The 24,965-nt window shown below is 37.3% G+C and overlaps 1 protein-coding gene across 1 annotated transcript in view; it reads left to right on the forward strand.

Moving 5' to 3' along the window:
• The first annotated feature begins 7,248 nt into the window (after nt 1–7,248).
• Nucleotides 7,249–24,965, forward strand: part of LOC115212006 (choline transporter-like protein 2) — a 206,067-nt gene continuing 188,350 nt past the window's right edge. Inside the window, exon 1 of the mRNA XM_029780799.2 lies at nt 7,249–7,605. Coding sequence (XP_029636659.1) covers nt 7,569–7,605 — 37 coding nt within the window. The 5' untranslated portion in view covers nt 7,249–7,568. The remainder of the gene's footprint in view (nt 7,606–24,965) is intronic.

Genomic DNA, 24,965 nt, shown 5'->3' on the forward strand with positions numbered 1-24,965 from the left:
CTAAAAGCGGATTAATTAGGTTTTTTTCTCCGACAGTAAGTGATGTTTGTGCTGGTCAGATTTGTTTGAAATAATGTTCTTTTTTGGCTCTGCTGTCCCATAAGCAAAGGAAACGGGGATATTTAGTATACATTGCTTGTAGTTCTAGCAGAAAATTAACCATTTTAAAGTTAACACATATGATCTACTCGTACTCCCCATATTTGATAAGATTTAAAAGCTTTTCTATATGTTCATACTTTTTAAAAAATTTTGCTAAGTGCCCAATCGGTATCGAACCGTATAAACTGCTATAATGCAAAAACACACACTTAAGACTTCTTTTCGAACTGTATAAAAACAAGCGCTAATCATTTGCATCGTAAGACTCAACCCCTATCTCTTGTAACAAACCAGGTATGCCGCAGTAACAAACTACAATTTATCGAAATATTTATGAAATTTTTATCGAAATAAAAAGTATTGTTGACTCTTCTTTAGTCAGTGATGGTCATCCTGAAGGAAACAGTCATCACTTACATAATACATACATTCAATATGTGACCGCGTGTGTATCGTTGGTGATTTTCCCTCCGTCTTCCCTTCCTTGGATCTTTTCTTTTCCTATGTTTCTGACGAAGAGCTCCGCTCGAAACGTTAAATCCTTCTTCCTTTCCTTTCCTGAGCGTCCAATAACACTATACATGTTCCACGTCCTCGCGTTGTTGTGTTTTCTCTTTGTGTTTTCATGTTTGGATTAACTTTACATACATACATACATACATACATACATACATATCTTCAAATCCAATATATTAGTGGCACAGTGAAAACTTGTAAAACATTCCAAAGATTCTCCATCTGAGAATCTTTAGTTGAATAGATGCACGCACTTGAGTGTGTGCATCTCTTGAACTCTCTTATAAGAACTTAAGTAAAACTCAAGAAAAATCACACACACATATGCACGCACACCCACTCACGCGCGCGCATACATACATACATACACACACACACACACATACATACATACATACATACATACCAACCCGTCTGGAGCCAAATATAGTTGAACTTGGGCTTTTGGGAGAGAGAAAGCAAGCCCTTACACGATAAATGATTACGATATCTAGGACTATAAAAATCTACAAGACCTTAAGATTTAAAGAATGATGAACAAAGCAAGATCCTTTCCCTGGCAACGTTGCTACCATGTGGCCGGTCTAAAATTAACTCTAAATTAAAACGAGAAAAAGAACACATACATACACACATACATACACACACACACATACATACATACATACATTACACACACGCACGCACGCACACACACACACACACACACACACACACATACATACATACATACATACATACATACATACATACATACATACATACATACATACATACATACATAGAGATAGCTGATTTACAGAAAGCCATCAGCCATGTGATGATGCTTATTGCTTGTAAACAAGCAAATCACTTTACGTCTCACCAACACAAAGTGAAGGAGATAGAAGTGATATTTGCAGATAACAACAAGAGAACATACAATTGCAAACTGATCAGCCTCAAGTAGGAACTGAAAGCTGTCATTGGGAAACTCCGACACCAGAAGAGGATAACCGAGAGAAAAACAATAAACAAAACGTTTAACCGGAACCAGGCAGCAGTGTGCAGAGACATGAGAGGAGAAGCAGTGAACATCACAGAAGATCCTTCACGAGAAGACATAGACTGTTTCTGGAGGATAATCTGGAGCGAAGAGATGGAGTTTAACCAAGATGCTTTGTGGCTGGAAGAAATTCGAAGAAGTTATTGTCCCTGAATTACACTCAAGATATACAACATTGATAGTGATACCCTTGTGACTGTAATACAGAAATTTCATGATGGAAAAGCATCTGCAAGAGACTTGATTGTTGGATACTGGTACAAGTATCTAATAGTCTACCGACCATATCTTATCAACCTGTATCAGCAAGCTCTTAATGGGAATAGCAACATACCAGACTAGTTAGCTCTGGTAGAAACAAAACTTTTAAGGCGGCGAGCTGGCAGAATCGTTAGCATGCCGGGCGAAATGCTTAGCAGTATTTCGTCTGCCGCTACGTTCTGAGTTCAAATTCCGTCGAGGTCGACTTTGCCTTTCATCCTTTTGGAGTCGATAAATTAAGTACCAGTTACGCACTGAGGTCGATGTAATCGACTTAATCCCTTTGTTTGTCCCCTCTGTGTTTAGCCCCTTGTGGGCAATAAAGAAATAAAAGACAAAACGGATCCCCAAAGGCAGAACCAGCCACATGACAAAAAACTACCGGCCAATTGCGTGCCAGAACTTAATGTGTAAAAAACTAGCAAACGCTCCCCGTCCATTGGACGGTTTGTATAGGCGAAGAGGGTTAACTTGGACGATGTTAAGTTGTGGAGATGTGTGGTGATTGTATGGGGTTGTTACTTTTGTTTAGGGCATTAAAGATTTCTGAGACGTTAAAACTGTTGACTATTTCTTCTAAATAAGGAAAATTGATTGATATTAAACCTTTTCAAAATTGTCATGAGGCCAATAAAGTGAAGGAAGCTGTTCATCCCATAATATATACAACTTCTAGTGGAATCGGACATCATAATTAACCTTAAACTTTTTGCACTCAAACACTTTCACTTTAGGATAAGCACAATGTACTCTTTAGGATAAGCACAATGTACTCATGTTGACACCGATACGTCAAACTGAACGCTGTTTTATCTCCAAAGTGAACATTGCAAGTAATATTTAAGCAATAAACAGTTCTTTGGCTTTTGCATTTGACGACTGTTGCTTTACATATTTTATTTCGATTTTCACTGGCGTAGTGGTAAGAACTATGGGATAAATAACATTAGTTTCGAATAAAAATATGAATGGAAGTTTTAATCACCCGATGGACAGGCAAACAAAAACTGCTACTCAATAAAGGTGCAAAAATGCTTAGAGAAGTCTCTCTTCTCTCAGAAACTGACACAAAAAGGGTTGAAACTCGGGGGTAAAATAACACATTGTGCAATAAAATAACATAAAGCATGTTCTTTGCAAATCAATTTTAACTCAAAAATTGAACAATACCGCATATTTTTTAAGTTGGATGAGAAACGTTAGTCAAGGTTTTAGACGTAACCCTACAAAGTTTTCACGTTTTATAAGCAATCAGTTAGTCTTTTCTACTTTCAATTGAATTTTGTTGAGAATATCTTCAGAAAATTGAGTTATTTATTTGCTTTATTTTCACTTTTTTGGTCACTTAAAGTAACTGCCTTTTCCTTATAGCTTTTCATGTCAGCTGGTTTATTGTACGAAAAACAGCCGTAAGAACACATTTGACCGCGGATGCTCGTGGTAAGCCTTTGACTCTGTACCTCACTCATGAATTCTAGAAGCCCTTCGACTTGCTAAAGATGCAGTGAGCAAAATCAAAGCCATAGCTGACATGACTTTATCGTGGGCCACCATCTTGAAGTTAGATACAAGGACTGATTGTATTACCATTGATAGAATACAGTATCGCAGAGGTATATTCCTAGGAGACAACCTGTGTTGTTTATACTTTCTGTACAGCCCTTGTCATACACGCGAAGGAAGTCTGAAGGGTATCTCACTTGTTCACAAGGAAACAGAAATACCAAAATTACATACCGTTTCTTTGTGAATGGTTTGGAAACGAAAACAAGTAGGCAGAAGCTTAACATCGATCCAGATTGCCTTTGGATGCCGTATCATATCCATTAGCAACATCTTTTAACCACCAAGTGTCGAAGTGCATCCCTTGACCAAGTTTGTATACACGAGGCTGATAACATCATGAAACTTGAAAAGCAGCTAACCTTAAATACATGCCCAAAGAAGCCACAAAACTCTACCGCAATGTATCAATAGATGAAAAGATGAGCGCATATCAGCAAAAGATCATGCATGGATACGTTAGCAGCAAGCCCCGGGATTATAGTAACAATGATCATCAAAGCAGTTTATCACGGCCCAACAACCGGATAACTAACTCCTACTTTGAAGGGTGTTATATCCAGGAACAGGAAATATCAACCAAATACCTGATGCACATAAAAAAATAGAGACGCAGGAAAAGCAGCAAAATGTGATAACCGATGTAGACTTTGTGGAGTTAACACCGAAGATATCACCCACATCATAAGCAGTTGTCCGAAAATGTCATGGCAGTATTATCTACTGATGAGACATGATGCTGTAGCCAAGACACTGTATACTGAGATCCATCGAAAGGATAACCCTGAGGCCAAAGAAATAAGAACCCACAATATGGTAGAAACCATAGCTACTCATAATAAAGAGGAGTACTGGTGAAATGTCCCAGTGAAAACCTTACTAAAATGTAAACATAATATATCTGACATAATGACTTGGGATAAGGGAAACTGTGTACAGTTGTGGAAATCAGCTGCCCTGCGGATGTTAGCATAAAGCTTAAAGATCAGTGAAAAAGAACCAAATCAAAATTTCACTTAGGAGTTTACTTCTTGTTCATCGGTGTTCTTTATAGCACATTTAATTCCATTAACCAATCACAAGGACGTTAGTGAAATGCTACTCTGTCTTGAAGAGCCTTCAAAATAAAGAAAAAAAGTTATAAGTTCGGCACGAACGTATATGTCAATGAAAAAGAAAATACCTACGCTGAACAATTGAGAAATCTACAGTTACTCTACTCAGCTTACAAGCTCAGGTTTATACCTGTAATTATTGGGGGCACTGGAATATGTAACACACTGCCAAAGTAACAATCTTGAAAAATTAAGCTTCTCAAAACCAGAAAGGAGAAAAGTGATTCGAAGACTACAGATCCAAGCCATCACTGGAACTGTAAAAATCCGTAAAACTCTCCAGAAGTTTAAGTATATATGCGCATGCAACTATATGCATGAGAATACACACATAAAGCAAAATATACAAATCTGCACATGCACTGACCCCAAATATTGCATACATACATACACACACACACACACACACACAAACACACACATACACACATACATACATACATACATACATACATACATACATACATCACTGTTGATGTTAAAATTCCAATGAATGAGCCTTAAATCTAGGTTAGAAACCAGATCTGTCGCTATTGACTAAATATCTTGAAATAAAACTGAATAATGACATACATACATATGTAGATGAACGAGAGACTCAGAGTTCAAACACCGCCGAGATCAACTTTATCTTTTATCCATTTAGGGTCGATAAAATAAATACCAGTGAGCACTGTGGGGTCAATGTAATTGACACGCCACTCCCGAAATTGCTGACCTTGTACAAAATTTGAAACCTTTATTTTTCGGTACCACAAGGCAATGAACTGGCTGTTTGGTGCCACTTTAACGAGCGGTCGACCTGGCCATATACACTTTAGCGTGTAGTCTACCCTAAATTCTGTGTCCTAATCCTAACCCAGATCAGTTCTTTTCACAGAATAGACTACGGATACTGGAATGTACCCGCACACAAATGTAACATCTATTTTTCTTTTTCATTGGCAAGCATAGAAGATATCGCGCCGAACATACAACTTTTTTTTTCTTCATTTTGAAGGCTCTTCAACGCACAATAGCATTTCACTAACGTCCTTGTGATTGGTTAATGAAATTAAATGAACACCGACTCCTGTTAAGTGAAATCTGTTGACCCGCAGCTATCTTTATCTCCCGCAGCTACCTTTATCTCCCGCAGCTACTTTTATCTGTGTACGACCTTCATGGCCAATTCGATGAAATAAAGTGAAATCTGTTGATTAGGTTCAAATCATTCCATTAGTTTACTTTTTTTTTCCCACTCTACAGCGGTAGAGCGGTGGATTTGATGCCTTGTATTTTTTAGTCACGTCCTTCCACTTCAAGTTCCAATCATGCCGAGATTGACTTAGCTTTTTATTCTTCTGTGATCCATAAATCAAGTACCAGTCCAGCAGAGAACTCATAAAATTGATTATACCTTTTCTTCTAAATGTGTGATCTAGTGTCCGATATTAGTGGTTTGGGTGTTCGTTTCATGGTCACTAGGTCGTGCTTTCGATTCTCGAACTAGGCAGTGCTCTGTGTCCTTCATTTTATGGTGTTTCAGTCCACTCAGCTGAAAATGATTATCAGCGATAGCTGGGGTGGGGTGGGGGGCAACTGTGTGACGGTCTGACGTCCCATCTAAAAAGAGTCTTGTATTTCCAGTCGCTTAAACGGCATAGAAGCCAAAAGATCGACCTTACTGTGTCTGTCGGGTAGTCAGACATCAACTATTTTTTAGCCTTTATATTTAGGAATACCTGGAATGCAGCTGAAGCTACGAAATGTTCTGCTTTTGATTGTCTGTTTACCACATTCATTAAGGTGTAACTTTTTGTATACTTTTTGTGCTTTTGAGTTTTTCTTCTCATTTCTTCAGCAACGTGAAGCCTTGTTGATATTTGGGGTGACCGCTTGGAGAACTTAGATGCTGTTAGCAAAACCTGTAGTTTTTTCTCAATGGCGGTGCCCCAGCATGGCCGTAGCTTACGGACTGAAGTAAAAGATAACAAATAAAAGATACACCTAAATTATATATAATTTTGTATTGAGAAACCATCGTTATAAGAGTAATAGTTTTGAATTAAATATATATATATATATGTGTGTGTGTGTATGTGTGGTAAGTAGCTTGTTTACCAACCACATGGTTCCGGATTCAGTCCCACTGCGTGGCACCTTGGGCAAGTGTCTTCTACTATAGCCTCGGGCCGACCAAAGCCTTGTGAGTGGATTTGGTAGACGGAAACTGAAAGCCCGTCGTATATATATATATATATATATATATATATATATGCGTGTGTGTCTGTGTTTGTCCCCCTAGCATTGATTGACAACCAATGCTGGTGTGTTTATGTTCCCGTTACCTGGCAGTTCGGCAAAAGAGACCGAAAGAAAAAGTACTGGGCATACAAAAGAATAAGTCCCGGGGTTGAGTTGCTCGATTAAAGGCGGTGCTCCAGCATGGCTGCAGTCAAATGACTGAAACAAGTAAAAGAGTATACATATAGGTAAGTGTATAGCCTGGTAGAGTGTGTAGATATAATTTTATGATTAAATAAGTGTTATAGCATTTTTGCACGAAACAAAAATTCAGTCACCAGCAATCCATATTTACTAGTGAGCTTCACTGATCATTTTAGCTATTTATAGTGTGTGTGCGTGTGTAATACATACATACGCACGTACGTAAAACTGTCACTATAACTTTAGTAATGTAGGTGTGGTGTGTCAACTTTGTGTTACCTGTAGCAACGTCACTCAAGCATTACAAAGTTTTCAGTCAACAGGGTTAAAATATATATAGAAAAAGAAAAAAATTACAGTAAGGCAGTAGAAAGAGAGAGAGGAAGAGGAAGATAAATAAACGAATAAATAAATAAAAGAGGAAACCAGCATTGTTATCAATCAACAGCTACTATTTAATTTAAATACAAATCGCCTGTTCAGCTTAAGTTAGCAACAGTAAAACTAATACAGAAGGGAATAAAATACGTGAAAATATGGCGAAGAAAGACAAAACAGGAAAGACAAAAAAAGGTATGAGCTATTATTATTTTGAAAGAAAAAAAATATTATTTAGTATGACTTTTGTCTTTCAGTCGGCCACAACATACAAAAAACGTTCGATATCCCATATTATTTGTGTACTTGTTTATAGGAAAATAACTCGTATTGTTAGTTACGGCAAGCAATCTAACATGAAAGAGTTTTTCTTACTTTTGTTTTTTCATTTACATATTACATATGATAAGCCATAGACACCTTTTCATATATATATTAAAACAATTTTTCAGGTGAACTAAAAATAAGAAGTACTTGTATTTTCTATCTAAATTGAAATTTTATTATCTTCACTTTTCTGTCTGTCTGTTTTAGTGTTCATGATCGAGATTTCTTTTAATTAAATTATGTTGGTTTCTTTTGATTGTACATAAGGATAAAGGCTATATTTTTAAGGTCGGCGGAGTACAGCCGATTGAATTGATGTGGTACATAATTTTCCGATTCTGATTTATGCAAACAACAGATGAGAAAGCCAGAAACCAAAATAACGTTACCTCTATCGATTGGAGTCGAACCTAAGATCTGTAATCGGTTGTCTAGTTTACACACATTGTAATAAATGACTACCGTTTGATTCTTGGTTCGGATCCACTACGTGATCGTTCGACTTGCTAGCAATAACAGCCAAAGATCCACTAAAAGCATACCCTATCTAAAAAGGAAGAGAGTACACATTAGCTTAATATAGTTCGAGGGTATACTGTTTGGAAGAATAAGCACGTTGATGCTCGTGGCTAGAATTCTTTTGGTTATTGGTCGGCTCAGCCAGGATCAACTAATTTCTTTTGAGAAAACAAAACAAACGCAAATGAAAGGTCAATATCGGATAGTATTTACTCTTCTTTAATATATTTCTCGCTCGTGGATTATATATTTAAGGCAACTGTTACTCTTAGTGTCTTTATATTTCGGTAAATTATGAGAGAAACTTGCGCTTTGATGCCTGTTTGTGTTCAATTGAGAGCTTCGTGTCGGTCGGTTATTGCTAGCAGTATGAAAGAAAGAAAATTTAGAGACCCGTTTCCAACGAGAAACTGGGTATTATAGTATAAATCACTGTGATACTAGCAGTACAATAACTATTGAATGATTCTCAACTGATAATACCAATAACTCCTCATCAAAATATTAGAATGTTCACCCTCTTTATTAGTAAAAAGACAAAAATAGCATTTGGATCCATATAATTCTTCTTTATTTACCGCGGTGTTGAATAAGTTTAAAGCGGTTTAATTTCATTAAACAAAGCAATTTGCCACCTTTTCAGTCCTTCGCCCGTACGAGAAAACACTGAAGTGTACTTTATCTTGATTCTGGGTTGGCCACCCTTGTGATTTTTTTTTTTTTGTTTGTTTTGCAGATAAGATAATACTCGTTATATATCTTCACTCATTTTACACAAACGTCATTGTGGTTTACTGAGACACCCGTAACATGCCTTTATATTGTCGTTTCTCAGCCATTTACTTTTTAACACCCTGTTTTCTGAATCTTCTCATCTTCTGAAAGAACCAAAGCGATATAACCCCGTGCCACATTCCTACACATGTCACCCCCAGTACAACTTTGTTGCTTCATAACTTCCTGAAAAATGGATATTTTTTAATGAAATTTCCTACAGATATGCTTCAAATGGTGTAGATTCTGATTCTGTTGGAAATTGTTGTGAAAAATAAAGATTTTTTTCCCAGGGTAGGGTGAGGATTTTCGGATAATTTGACACGGGTCGGCATTGTTTACTCATAATTTTCAGAAAAATGGGCTTTTTTTTTGTTATGAAATTTTCTATACTTTTCTGAGTGTTTAGATAACGATTACATAAGATTTTTTTTTTCAATTAGTCAGCTTTATACTGATAAAATCAATATAACAATTAATTTTAAACATATAAATATGTACATCTTTTTTTTTTTTAATATTGTCATTTTATAAGATTTTGCTGGCAAATTCTTAAATTAACATAAACATTTATTTACATGAAAGAAAATTACCGCAGAACTTTGTTCTAATTCTTCCAAACCTTTCTTAATTTTAAAATAACATTGGTGGGCTCGTACACATAACATGCTGCACGTCACACATATCTACAAAATTTTTACTCGGTGGGGTGAGGGTCCTTTATTTTAATTTTGGAAAATGTACATCTTCAAGAACGAAACTTGAAATTTCGATGAAAAAAAAAAATGTATCGGTATGTATGGGTATGTGCTCGCTATTTTTTTTTTCACTCCAAATTCCGATATAGTCGTAATTTACACACTCTGAAAGGTATTTGTAGAACAATTTCATTAAAAAGACACTCATTTTTCTGAAAGTTATGAGGAAACAAAGCCAACTTGTGTGAATTTTCGGAAATCCCTCTTTCAACCCATAGAAAAGTCTTTTCACAATATAATCGGAATCTACACAATCTGAAATGTATTTGTTGAAAATGTCATTAAAAAATATCCATTTTTCTGGAAGTTACAAGGAGACAAAATGTGGTTGGGGGGGGGAGGCACATGTAGGATACGCCCAGTGGTTCAAAAGGTCTTACCATAACCGGATGTTGAGATAAATTCAAGCAATTTGAGTTGTCAATGTTTCGTTGTCAAAGTAATTCGCTGTAGTCCCACCACTAGCGTAGCTAGAGTGTGTGCCGCCCGGGGTGGCCCTTCCATTTGCTGTTCCCGGATCCCACAAAAAACATATATGTTTCTTACAGCAGACCTAAAAGTGGTGCCTCTTTAAAAGTGCCGCCCCTGCTCACAAGTTATGCTGGTGAGTTCAGTACCTTAGCAGTTCAGACTGAGCGGCGTAAAACTTCGACTTTCTGCTCCGTAAATTACTAGAAGGGTTATAATTATTTCTGAGACGGGAGACGCGGCTGTTGATATATTAATGTAAGACAGAGTTTGACCGATCACTACAAAATAAATCTAGTCGTTGATGATTTGTTCAGTCCGAGATCGATTCCCGACTGTAAGCCTTCGAAAAGTTAAGCGAAGCGCTTCACCGAAATCACAATGCCGGTTTATAATGTGGATTAAAAGGTAACTATAATCTCGGCGGTAACATAAGGCGGCGAGCTGGCAGAAACGTTAGCACGCCGGGCGAAATGCGTAACTGTATTTCGTCTGCCGTTACGTTCTGAGTTCAAATTCCGCCGAGGTCGACTTTTCCTTTTATCCTTTCGGGGTCGATAAATTAAGTACCAGTTACACACTGGGGTCGATATAATCGACTTAATCCGTTTGTTTGTCCACTCTGTATTTAGCCCCTTGTGGGTAGTAAAAGAAATAGGTAACTATAATCTCGGAGAAATTAGCGTTGGCCTGTTGCTAAAATAAAGAGAAGGGGCCTGCTAAAAGGGACAGAACCCTCATCCCAATCGAACATCTGTTATTTTAGGAATATTTGTGAGAAGAGCAATCTGGGTTTTCGGACATTCTCATTCCTCTGAGAAAAAAAATTGAACTTTCTAGTGGCGGTGGATTAGATGGTACTTTGAAAATACAGGGGCAAAGCGAAAAGAAAAGAGGTAAACATATGAAATGAGTGTAGGTAATGTATTTTTAGAAAGTGAATTTCCTTCAGTATATCGCCTACACCCTTGTATTTCCAAGTAACTAGAAATCACTAGACGTAAATAAAGTTTGGTGAGTGTATGGAGAGAATAGGGAAAAATTGTACGGGTTTGTAAATAGAAGTACTCTCTCTATCTTAACCGTCATATTGTTCTTATCTATTCTCGGTTTCTTTTTTAAACTGTTTCCAAACATCATATTTCCGTTTTCATGGCATATGAATTTGTCTACACTGAACTTCACTATAATTTTTGCTGAAGCAGACCACCACCAGTTACATCGGACACATGTTATGAACGTTATTTGTCTCCTTTCCATACCCTTACTCTCATTCTCACAATAGTTTGTCTTTTCGCTCTATAAATCATATTGATTTCTTAGAAGGGATAAAAGCTATTGATGTCTAGGGGAGCAAAACTGAGCTTGACGATCACCATAAACTACAGCATCGATTCCCGATTTCGTCTCTCAAAAAGGAAAATTCACTTAAGTTGTAATAGACATTTATCATAATTTCTTTGGATCTTTTCGGTTTGAACGGCAGTTTTTAAAAATAATTTCCACGTAACTAAACACTTTTAAACTTCGTATACTGGTAGAATGTGTTTATAAAACATCTTTTTCTCTTGGCTTTATTGAGAAAATTCTATTGTTTGTAAGATATTTGTTGTTTTTTCTTCAATTTCTGCAATTTCAACCAACCAATGACGTCTATTGAGGTGAAAACATTCTGTACCGTATGAATATGTCCCTCGTTTAAGAAACAGATTGGGTTTATTTACATTTCTGAAGAAAACAAGATACCCTTCCCCCAACCCTAACCCTAACTAACCCTAAAACAGATTGAAATGCAATAGATCGATACTAGAGTCATAATTATGGGTGACAATTTCATATGACACCGCTAGAAAAAACCTGCTGTTCAAACCGAAAAGATCCTTTCTTTATTTTCTCATATATAAATTTCTTGAGAAGCAGACAAACAAGATAGTTTCGATTCTCAACTTGAATAGTTTGCTATTGTTAACGGCACGACGTGCCATTTTCTCTTCGTCGGCAATTTATTTGTCATAGGACATATTTCCGGGTGTAATTAATAAAATATTGTTGTGTCTGAGGAGAGTCGTTTTCTTTTTGTGTCTTATAATGTAACACACTCACCGGTAAAATTTCTACTAATTCCTTATTTTTATTTTCCTAAAATTTTCGTTGCGTCTTGCAACCTTTTCAATAGTCTTGACTCTGTCCGTTGTTTACACTGCGCTCCTTTTTGTTTGTTTGTGCACATGTGTGTGGGTCAATGTGTATGTGTGTGCCTATGCAATTATAATTTTAAACAAATTAATATCGTCGTTAAAAAGAAAACAACAAGCAAAAAAAATAATGAACAAAGTCATAGGCGTAGGAGTGGCTGTGTGGTAAGTAGCTTGCTTACGAACTAGTCTCACTGCGTGGCACCTTGGGCAAGTGTCTTCTACTATAGCCTCGGGCTGACCAATGCCTTGTGAGTGGATTTGGTAGACGGAAACTGAAAGAAGCCAGTCGTATATATATATATATGTGTGTGTGTCTGTGTTTGTCCCCCCAACATCGCTTGACAACTGATGCTGGTGTATTTACGTCCCTGTAACTTAGCGGTTCGGCAAAGGAAACCGATAGAATAAGTACTAGCTTATAAAGAATAAGTCCCGGGGTCAATTTGCTCGACTAAAGGCGGTGCTCCGGCATGGCCACAGTCAAATGACTGAAACAAGTAAAAAGAGTAAAGTAAGAAAATGTTTCAGATTTTGACAAAAGGTCAACAAATGATGAAGTGGGAGTCTATTACATTGACCCTAGTGCGCAGATTCTACCAGCCCGCCACCTTTTTAATGATAATCCTTTTTCTATAGACTCAAGGCCTCAAATTTTGGAGGAGGGGGCTAGTTGAATACATCAACTCCACAGTTCAACTGGTACTGTATTTTTTTTTATCAACCTCAACGGAATTTGAACTCGGAACATAAAGCCAGAAGAAATGCTGCTAGGCTTTTTGTCCGCAATTCTGCCAGCTCATCACCTACGTAACAACTCAATCAAACTATAAAGAATGACCATAAATAACATCCTCATGACAAATATAAGTTGGTTACAGCACAGTCTAAAAAATTTCTTCTGCTATAGTTTTTCAAAGTGAAAGTGGCATTGTGTATTCCTTAGTCTAATATATATTGTGAGGGCGCGTGGCTTGGTGGTTAGGGCATTCGGCTCAAGATTGTAAGGTCATGAGTTCAATTCCCGGCAATGCATTGTGTCCTTGAGCAAGACACTTTATTTCACATTGCTCCAGTCCACTCAGCTGGCAAAAATGAGTTGTACCCATATTTCAAAGGGCCGGCCTTGTCGCGCTGAATCTCCTTGAGAACTACTTTAGGGATACACGTGTCTATAGATTGCTCAGTCACTTGCGTGTTAATTTCACGAGCAAGCTGTTCCGTTGATCGTATCAGTTGGGACCCTCGTTGCCGTAACCAATGGAGTGCTCCTGTAGTTCGTTTCACACTCACATAGTCTGGAGTTCAGTCCCTCTGCGTGGTATCTTGGACATGCGCATTTTACTATAGCTTCAGGTTAACCTAAAGCGGTGGTTCTCTACAGGAGTCCATGTAAGATTTTTGAGGGTCTATCATCATCATCATTTAACATCTGTTTTCCATGCTAGCATGGGTTGGATGGTTTTTCAGGTGCTGGCAAGCCGGAGAGCTGCACCAGGCTCTAGTTGTTTTGGCATGGTTTCTATGGTTGGCTGCCCTTCCTAACACCAACCACTTAAGACATGACACCGACATGCATGGCACCAGCACCAGCCATTCAAGAATTTGAACCTGGAGATCTCCATTTCCAGCGACTTCAAGGGCCACCTCCCAGTGGTATCAGGCGTCAACAAAGAATCCTCAACTACAACAAGACGGCCAAAGTTTTTTTTTCCAAGGTCTGGAGTCTCCCGCCCCTCAGCCCTAGACGATCACCTAACCACCCTTAACCGTCTTGTTGCTTAACAACAACAACAACACACCAGCATCAGTGCTATTACATGACACCAACACGGGCGTTTTATATGTAGCACCTGCACAGGTGCTTTTCACGTGGCACCGGTACTTTTTATATGTGGTACCGGTATGGGCTAATGCAAGAAAGTCCATGAAAGAAATTTTGATTAAGATGAATTTATTGCAAGAAACAGCTAGGTTTATTTCTCTAACGTTTTACATAGTTTAACCTACGCATGTGAATGTGTGAAAAGCAAAATAAGTATTTTGAAAGAACTATATATTTTCTAAACATTGAATGGCCACGGGTGTCTATCCAAGTAAAATGGTAGTCAGAGGGGTCCATAGGTTAAAAAATTGCTGACAGCCACTGACCTTGTGAGTGAAATTGGGTAAATGGAAACTACACGGAAGCCTGTCAGATGGATTGTACCTGTAATCCAGAGATCCAGCTATGTATTTTGTCAGACTGATTCTACCTGAGAGCTATATTATAGGTACACTTGCCATTTGGAATACTCAAGCCACTTAAATGCAAATTCAATGAATGAAGGTAAGTTCAGTCAAAACTGATGCAGATCCATTTACGCTATAAGACAAAATAATTCATGCTATATGATTTAGTTCAAGGGTTCTCCATTTTTTTATATCTATGGACCTGTAGCATACACTTAAGGGAAATTCCTCTCTGTTATATATACAGACGAACGTAGTGGAGAACAGCTAGCCTTTGGCTGCATTTTTGACCCTGTTGTGTCCACTACTCTGATTGGTTGGTATTAGTGCAACTTGTCTCTTGCTCTATTGCATGCCAATATGCAACCCAATCAATCACAGCCTTCAAATAAGTTCATGTAAGACAGTCTGTTCTCAACCCTAGTTTGAGCCAACTGCTCCCTATACTACTCCAGCTTTGCATCGTCTCGATGTCTTTGGTTCCAGACCTTTTAAGGTCTAGCCACTGACCACAAAAGACAGCCAGTTCCAGCGACAATGCCAGACAACAACACTCATCCAACAGTATTACGGCAATCTCTTTCGTCGTCGCCATCATCATCTTAATGTTGTCAACATCATCTCTCTACGTACACAGCAACTTGCACAGGTTCTAACAACACTGTTCATTAATTACTTCACCATGGTTAACAGCAAATACAACCTGTGAGAACTCCTGTACCAAGTGATCCAGGAAGCAGCATCGCAGCCACAACTTCACGTATGACTTGTACCTCAACTGGCTCTGCATCACAGCCACAACTTCACATACGACGTACCTCAACCGGCTCTGCATCATCACCGCAACTTCTTGATGCAGCATTTCAACTATCGTGTACAATTGACTACGAACTGGTATTTCTCATTCTTGTGTCTATGAACATTCTTCTAACTTCTCATTATACTCTTTCAATGCTCTGTACTTGATGCACTCACAGTCACATATGTTAACATAAAAATTCTGTATACCTGACGCACACACTGTCAAAAATTCTGTATACCTGACGCACACACTGTCACACATGTTAACATATCAGTATTCTGTATACTTGACACACACACCGTCACACAGATTAACTTATCAATAAATCCTCTCTTAAACATACTACCCGGTTCTGTCTCTCTTTTCCCTCTGGCTTGTATATGCATTTATTCTTTTTACATTTATTGCATCGTCTATGTGATGTACTGAGGAGCCATTCTCATCACCTCACTTCACATGGTTTTTACAGACCTCTTTCATTTTTGTTTTATTCTGGTGGACGCCCGTAGCCATTCAATGTTTTAAAACTTTCGAAATTCCTATTTTGTTTCTCACACATTCCCTTTTGTAGGTTGAATGGTGTAAAATATCAGAGAAAGAAACCTAGCTGTTTCTTGCTATACATACATCTAAAGTGTGAGAATTGGCTTCCTAGTGTGAGAATTGGCTTCTCTTTTACTCTTTTACTTGTTTCAGTCATTTGACTGCGGCCATGCTGGAGCACTGCCTTTAATCGAGCAACTCGACCCCAGGACTTGTTCTTTTGTAAGCCCAGTACTTATTCTATCGGTCTCTTTTGCCGAACCGCTAAGTAACGGGGACATAAACACACCAGCATCGGTTGTCAAGCAATGCTAGGGGAACAAACACAGACACACAAACACACACACGCTTATATATATGTATGCATATATACGATGGGCTTCTTTCAGTTTCCATCTACTAAATCCACTCACAAGGCTTTGGTCGGCCCGAGGCTATAGTAGAAGACACTTGCCCAAGGTGCCACGCAGTGGGACTGAACCCAGAACCATGTGGTTGGTAAACAAGCTACTTACCACACAGCCACTCCTTTCTTTATTACTTTTTATTCTTTCACTTTTAGTTTGACATTACTAAATTTTCTTTTTTTTTTTTTTTTCATCCTATTGATTGCAAAGGTTGAATTTGTCACAACCACTGCAAATACCACTAAGATAATTTTGAGAAAACTCAATATTTTTCAGTCAGTGCAGTTTGAACAGTTTTAGTTCTTAGCAAAATGTAGATGCGTTTAGCTCAATCATACAGATGTGAATTTCTGAAGGAAGTATATACGATAAGGACTATAAACTTTTATTATGATTTTGGATGGTCAAATACTGATGGTCGTTTTTATTTTTAATCCCAGATCATTCCTAATCGAGCAGACTTATGTTAAAAAATATTCCAGTTGTAGTCATTCCTTATTTTGCAGGCATCTTCGAACACACTAGGATTTTAGTTTTTGAAGTAGATAGGACCATAATTTGAGGGAGGTTTCTGGAAGGCCTAACAACCTCGTAGAGACTCCAAATATTGGCTAGAACCACAACATGCAACCTCAGTCTATTCTAGTTTTACTTTATTTGCTTCTTTATTTTTTTCATATGCTTCTTTCCTTTTATTTTCTCTTTCTCTGCTCTCTTCTCCTCTACTTCTTTATCTCAATTCATATATCAGTTTATGTAAACCAGTTCCTTATCAATTTTCAGTTGCTGCATTACTAATGAGCTACAAGGGACCGTGTGGATTTCTGTATGGCTCTATCTGGGATTCAATTTCTCAGCATTTTTATAACCTTATTTGAATTCCTAGAATGTTCGACCAAGCTATTGGGTGGGAGTATTCACACGCTTCTTTTGAAGTTTACCAAATCAATTATTACAAATAAACCAGTGCTGATTGGGTGAACCACGTTCACATAGGAATTTATACCTTATTTGAAAATATACTTATGATGAGGTTCTAAACTAGGATTCTGAGTATGGTGGTTTTGACAAACGCTCACAAAACCATATATAGTATTGTTTACCATACTGTCTTCTCATTTCTGCACTTGACTCCCTCCTTTAGTTTCTCATTCAGTCTTTTTTCAGGAAATCATTAAGCATGATGTACACTAAAATAGACATCAACCAATTTAAATCCTGGTGTTAATATTTGAAATTGATTAAATGACAATGGTTAATTAATCAGTCACTATAAATTTGATTGTGTATATGTGATAAAGAAACCATGTGGTTTTAGGTTCAATCCCACTATATAAAACCTTGGGCAAGTGTCTTCCACAATAGCCTGGCTCCAACCAATGCTTTGTAAGTGAATTCAGTTGATGGAAAGTATGTAGAATCTTGTTGTGTGTGTGTCTGTGTTTGCCCAACACACTCATTCATATTGCTTGACAACCATTAGGTGTTAGTCTGTGTATGTCCCTAAGAAAAAAGTAAGTACTGGGATTAATTTGTTTAACTAAGCCCTTCAAGGAGGTGCCCCAGTATGGCCACAGTTCAGTGACTGACACAAAAGACAGAAGATATATGCTTACTCTTTTATTCTTTTACCTGTTTCAGTTATTTGACTGTGGCCATGCTGGAGCACCGCCTTTTTAGTCGAACAAATCGACCCTAGGACTTATTCTTTGTAACCCTAGTACTTATTCTATCGGTCTCTTTAGCTGAACTACTAAGTTACGGGGACGAAAACACACCAGCATCAGTTATCAAGCGATGTTGGGGGTACAAACACACACACACACACACACACACATATATATATATACACATGACTGGCTTCTTTCAGTTTCCGTCAACCAGATCCACTCACAAGGCTTTGGTCGGCCAAAGGCTATAGTAGAAGACACCTGCCCAAGGTGCCACGCAGTGGGAATGAACCCAGAACCATGTGGTTCATAAGCACACAGCCACTCCTATGCCTATAAAAAAATGAAAACTAGAAACTGGAATTCAGATGTACAAAATTTCAATGCTACTGATTACAATTCATTTATCCTCTCTAAATAGATACAAATTGTCAGCCATTAGTGTTGGATAGAATGAATTGTGTATTTGTTCTAATTATCTGCATTCTAGGTTCAAATCTTGTGAAGGTCAACTTTGGATTCTTTAAAAACCTAGGTCTTCACCCGTCACTAAGCTGCTGGTAAAAATATTTGTTAATCATGTATATAACCTTCTGTTAATAGTAGATTGTTACATAGTGAAAGTCATTAGTTGCTATGGTGACAACACTATCTTTCACACACACATTCTTTCTCTCTCACTGAATTTCTCTTAACAACAACCTATCATTTTACTGTGTTGCGTTGATCCTATGTTGAAAGACATACAGAAACATGCGAATTACACACACACACATACACAAGTAACTATATTGTTATATGGTAAGTTTTTTTTAAGCTGTGTTACATTGTGTTGACAGACTTGCACATAAATACCTGCATTTTCAATCAAAACGTCTTAGTTACTATGGTGACAATACTATCTACCTGTCTCACTGTATTTCTCTCTCAACCTTTTCTCCTTCTCCCCTCCATGTAAATATACATTGTGACAGGATTATCTCCCCCTTTATCCCTTTTCATATATGTCTTGTGACAGTCAGACAGATGGAAATCAGCTTCTCTTTTATAATATAAAATTACCAACCTTAGGCAATAGATTGGCAGAATTATAAGAATGTTGAACCAGATGCCTAGCAATATTTGTCATTGATCTTCACAGTCTAAGTTCAAATCTGGTTGTGATGTACTTGGATGAATAGACCTAATGCATTTCCTGATTTAAAACCAATGAATGGCATCTTGAGGGTCTCTGCTAAAGCCAGAGCCCCTTCTTTTGCAAGCATTCAGTTTTAAGATGCTTTCATCCCTCCTGCCAACCAGTCTTAACCCTTTCGTTACTATATATAGGCGCAGGAGGGGCTGTGTGGTAAATAGCTTGCTAACCAACCACATGGTTCCGGGTTCAGTCCCACTGCGTGGCACCTTGGGCAAGTGTCTTCTACTATAGCCTCGGGCCGACCAAAGCCTTGTGAGTGGATTTGGTAGACGGAAACTGAAAGAAGCCTGTCGTATATATGTATATATATATGTATGTGTGTGTGTTTGTGTGTCTGTGTTAGTCCCCCTAGCATTGCTTGACAACTGATGCTGGTGTGTTTATGTCCCCGTTACTTAGCAGTTCGGCAAAAGAGACCGATAGAATAAGTACTGGGCTTACAAAAGAATAAGTCCCGGGGTCGAGTTGCTCGATTAAAGGCGGTGCTCCAGCATGGCCGCAGTCAAATGACTGAAACAAGTAAAAGAGTAAAAGAGTATATTTATTTTGAGATGCTGTGTGTTTCTTTCAATTACTTTAAATATAATAGAGAATTTCATATAATAACTTAGTTATCATTAAGCTAGTGTTAGGAACATAAATTGTGACTAAGGTTTGGTAGAAGATTTTAATTCAAAACTTATGAAAACAAGACATTCATCCGGGTTGATAATGAAAGGGTTAAAAGCCTTCTACAAAAAAATCATGAACACTGCCTTCCTTCTTCAATACACACATACACACACCCCTACATGCAAAAATCTCTCTTGATACATTATTGCAATAACTAATGGTGGTGGTGACGGAAAGGGATGGTTTTTATGGTAGTTGGGTTGCTAGGATGAAGATTCTAGTAATGATTAGGATGGTTTTTTTGTTTAGTCTCCAAGTCAACTCTGACTGGACAAATCTCTGATCAATGATATTCAAGTCATGATCATTTCTCTCTCTCTCTCTCTCTCTCTCCTCTCTCTCTCTCTCTCTCTTCTCTCTCTCTCTCTCTCTCTCTCTTCTCTCTCTCTCTCTCTCTCTCTCTCTCTCTCTCTCTCTCTCTCTCTCTCTCTCTCTCTCTCTCTCTCTCTCTCTCTCTCCTTTTTTTTTTTTAATAATATTATGCCAGAATTATATTATTCGATGTGTCTTTTCTTTTAAGACAGTGGAATGTGGTTTGAGTGAGATTTGACTGCAGTCTAGAGATCTCTCCATATAGCATCCATATAAAACAGGAGGCTTTCTTAGGTGTTTACAGTAAAAATATTGATGTCGGTTGTGGTAATGACATTGATAACGATGGCAGTACTCATGGTGGTATTCATGATAATGCGCCAATATATAAATGTCAGCTGTTGTATAATAAATGTGGTAATGTCAACTGCAAGATCATAATAAAAATGGTGTCAGTATGCATGAGAAACAATTTTTAGTTGTACCACCAGCCAGTTTTCTCTTCTTTTTTTTTTTTTAATTTTGTGTGAGAAAATAAAAGTAAACTTCTTTGGCAAGCCAGCTAAGTCTGTGACACAGCTTTGATTTGTTAGTTGTTGCTATTTTTTTTTTATTGCACCTCTTGAAAATGCATGTCCTGCAGTTGTGAGTCTTTTGCTCTTCACCATCATCAAAGAATTCATTCGACGGTGGGGAGGTGAATTAGTGTAAAGGCTTAAGATATTGCATTTTGATTTCATATGACTGCAAAAGAGACCAATAGTTAAAGTACCTAACTTAAAAATAAGTACTGGAGTTGATTTGTTTGACTGAATCCTTTAAGATAGTTCCCCAACATGGCCACAGTCCAATGACTGAATCGAGGAAAAGGTAAGACAAAAGAAACTATAGATATCAAACTTTTCATAATTCCACTCTTGCACAAAATCTTTAATTGAGGATATTTTAATCTTTTTCTGTTCTCACTCACTGGACTGTTCCCATTCTGGAGCGCTATCTTCAAAGGTTATACAAACTCCAATATTCTTTTCTAGTAATAATTTTATTAACTTTCAAAGGAGTGAAAAAAAAGCAAAGTTCACATGAACAGTCATCATCATCATCATCATCAAGACAATGGAATTTACCATGCTATGCCAGTCTTCACGGTCCATCATAGCATTACGGAGGTCCTGTTGCTTGATGCCTGTATCCCTGGAGATTACATCAAGGTAGGAGAGTGTGCGCCCTCTGGTATTGCGAGTAGATGGCTTCCAGAGGAGAAGAGTAGAAATTGCCTCATTTTCAGCTCTACAACAATGTCCAGCAAACTGGACTCTCCTACCTTTCACAAGAGATGAACAGTCATGGTGAGAACACCTTATATTTATATCCACTATAAATAGATAGCTTTTGATCAAATACTATGCAAATATTATTGTAATAATATAACTGTTATTAAATTGGAGTATTTTGTTGTTGATTTGTTTTTCACCCTCTTTGTTGTTGCTGTCATCTGTCTCTTTTTGTTACCTGTCAGGATTTTGTCGACAGATTTAAAGTTTTACATTTTCTAGTTCACTACTTCTCATTTCCTTAACTTTTTGATACAAATCTACTTGAAAGCCACACCCACTTCAGCTCTGTGTCACAAAATCTCAGATCTTTATGTTTAACCCTTTCGTTTCTGTATTTATTTTAAGATAATCTATGTTTCTTCCAATTATTTTAAATATAACAAAGAATTTAGTAAAATAACATCGTTATCATTGAGCTAGTGTTAGGAACATAAATTGTGACTAAGACTTGGTGGAAGATTTGAATTCAAAACTTATGAAAACAAGACATTTATACTAAAGAGCCAAAGCCGGTTTTAGCTGGGTTGGTAACGAAAGGGTCAACCCTTTTGATACCAACCTGTCTGAGGCTGCTTCTGGTTCTGTGACAAAAAATTTCCTGTTTAAAAGTGATCTAAATTAAAACTTTCCATCAAAATTTCATGTCAATTATGTCCCAAATACCAGCTTAATAGCAATAGCTATTTTATTAAATTCTCCATTATTTTCAAAAGTAATTGAAACTAAAGCAGTGTATTTCAATAAAAACATGGTAACGAAAGAGTTAAATGAAAACCAATCATGAATCAAAGTTATGGTTCAAACATTAGTTTGTTAGCAGGGAAGTTAGATTTATATATTCCATCAAATTCATAATTATTTCCAAAAATGACTGGAAGATGGTGTATTTCATTAGAAATATGATAATGCTAGCATTAAACTCTATTACTTTCATGCCATTTGTAATTTCTCTTTTGTTTGTATGGAATAAGTATTGTCTTTTATTTTTCACAATTTATCATTTAATCCAGTTAGTAAAATTTGAGTCTACAGATCATCTTTATATATAAAAGTGAAGTTGTGTGTCTGTCTCCTACGATTTAGATTCGTAACTACTCCCACATTTTGAGGTGCAGTTTAACAAAAACCGGGTATCTTATAGTCGTGATTCATATCGAGCCCTTCTGGGTATTAGCGCGCGTCTACAATGAGTCTACGATTTAAAAAAAAAATTACCATCATTTTTTTCATTTTAATGCATTTTTTCGCTATTATATAAGGGAAGTAACTCTCTAAAAATGTCTACGATGAGTTAACGATTTAAAAAAAAATTTACCATCGTTTTTTTTCCATTTTTAATGCATCTTTTTGCTATTTTTTGGCTATAACTCTCTAAAAATGCTTTATAGTTATTTCCCTTACAAACCCGAGCAACGGTGGGCAATACTGCTAGTTATATATAAATGATATAGAATCAGTTAGATATCTTATAAAATCTAGTTTATGATACAAGTTCAACACTGACTTTCCAGACACTTATGGTCCCAAACCTCTGTAGTGATCCAAACTCCCACTATTAAATACTTGGTTAGACACTCTTTTACCTGTTTCAGTCATTTGACTGCGGCCATACTGGAGCACCGCCTTTAGTCGAATCAAATCGACCCCAGGACTTATTCCTTGTAAGCCTAGTACTTATTCTATTGGTCACTTTTGCTGAACCGCTAAGTTACGGGGACCTAAACACACCAGCATCGGTTGTTAAGCGATGTTTGGGGGGGGGGGAGACAAACACAGATACACAACATATACACACACATACACACATACATACATATATATATATATATATATATATATATATGTACTACAGGATTCTTTCAGTTTCCATCTACCAAATCCACTCAAAAGACTTTGGTCGGCCTGAGGCTATAGTAGAAGACACTTGCCCAGGGTACCACGTAGTGGGACTGAACCCGGAACCATGTGGTTCGTAAGCAAGCTACTTACCACACAGCCACTCCTACACCTTGAGTAAGCCACCAGTTTCACATGGTGAATCAACAAGTCATCATGAAGCTGTGGCATGATATGACTTCTCAGATGTTTTAGAATTTACCCTCTTTCCATTCCATAAAAAACCATTTGGCACATAGCTTAGCAGGCAGTCAACCATGAGCATTTGAAGAGAGAGAGCTCCAGACTTTTGACTTTGAAATATTCACACAATGTCCCTTAAGTAGGTTTCTATGGACACAGCACTGTTTCCTCTCCTCCCAGTCAGCAATTGTATTAACATTTTCCGCTGTAAATAGCCAACACAAATATTATGTTCACCAATAAATATTACAGCTAAAGGTTTGAGAGTTTGTTTCAGTAATTATTCATGCAGCCAACACTTTCCACATTGCTACAATACAACACCAACAAGTACCTCGCAACAATGGTGATAAAGCCATCCACTGTGACAACAGCAACTCAGACATTCACAATATATCATCATTGGCCATCTCAACACAAAACAATCAAGCAATTACACAACGCCTCTTAAAATCCACATTAATTTACAAACAGGAACTTCAAATTCCTGAAATTGCCAGACTAGTATTCTGGTACCTTACACTGACTAGTACCTTCTATAGTACAGTATTAATAAACTTGTATCATTTATACTAATATGCAAGTATCTATATTTTATTTAATTATATAAGTTAATTTGATATTTGTTTAATTTAGAGTGTTGGCCAAGGTGACCACACCTGGTTTAGAAAAATCAGTAATTGAGAAAGGCTTTGAAGCCAAAGCCTCAAGAAAATCAATGCTGTACCTGTATCTACTTGTGCCTATAACAACTGTTTTTATGTCATGACTGTGAAGACAAATATTACTAACATCTCTTCTTAATATTCTAACAGAAGGAAAACTCTGGTTTGTATTATTGGCATTTAGGCCATATTTGGGACTAATCAATCAGAGGTGCTCAAATTGTGACCATCCCATCTCTAAGTATATCTATGGCTACAGTGTACTGATCTTTATTTAAGCTGGTACGGTGTGATATGAGGGAGATTTAGCTGCTATTTCTAACAAATTAAGTGATTGTAATGTAGTAGCACCCTTGTTGGCTCAGCTTAGAAAGAATTACTTGATATTTCAGTTCCCTACATATTGATGAAATGTAGCTAAGCATACTGTTTGGTATGCTAACGAGTCTACCAATTCATCACCTTGATAATGATGATGATAGGAGGATGCTGACGATGATAAAAATAATGATATGTCCTGATGCAGTACCAGGCAGTGGCTTTCAAGGCTTTTGATCTTAACTGATTGGAAGTGTTATCATGTCCATTGATTTGTCT

This window comes from Octopus sinensis, linkage group LG1 (assembly GCF_006345805.1).
Source record: "Octopus sinensis linkage group LG1, ASM634580v1, whole genome shotgun sequence".
Taxonomy (NCBI): domain Eukaryota; kingdom Metazoa; phylum Mollusca; class Cephalopoda; order Octopoda; family Octopodidae; genus Octopus; species Octopus sinensis.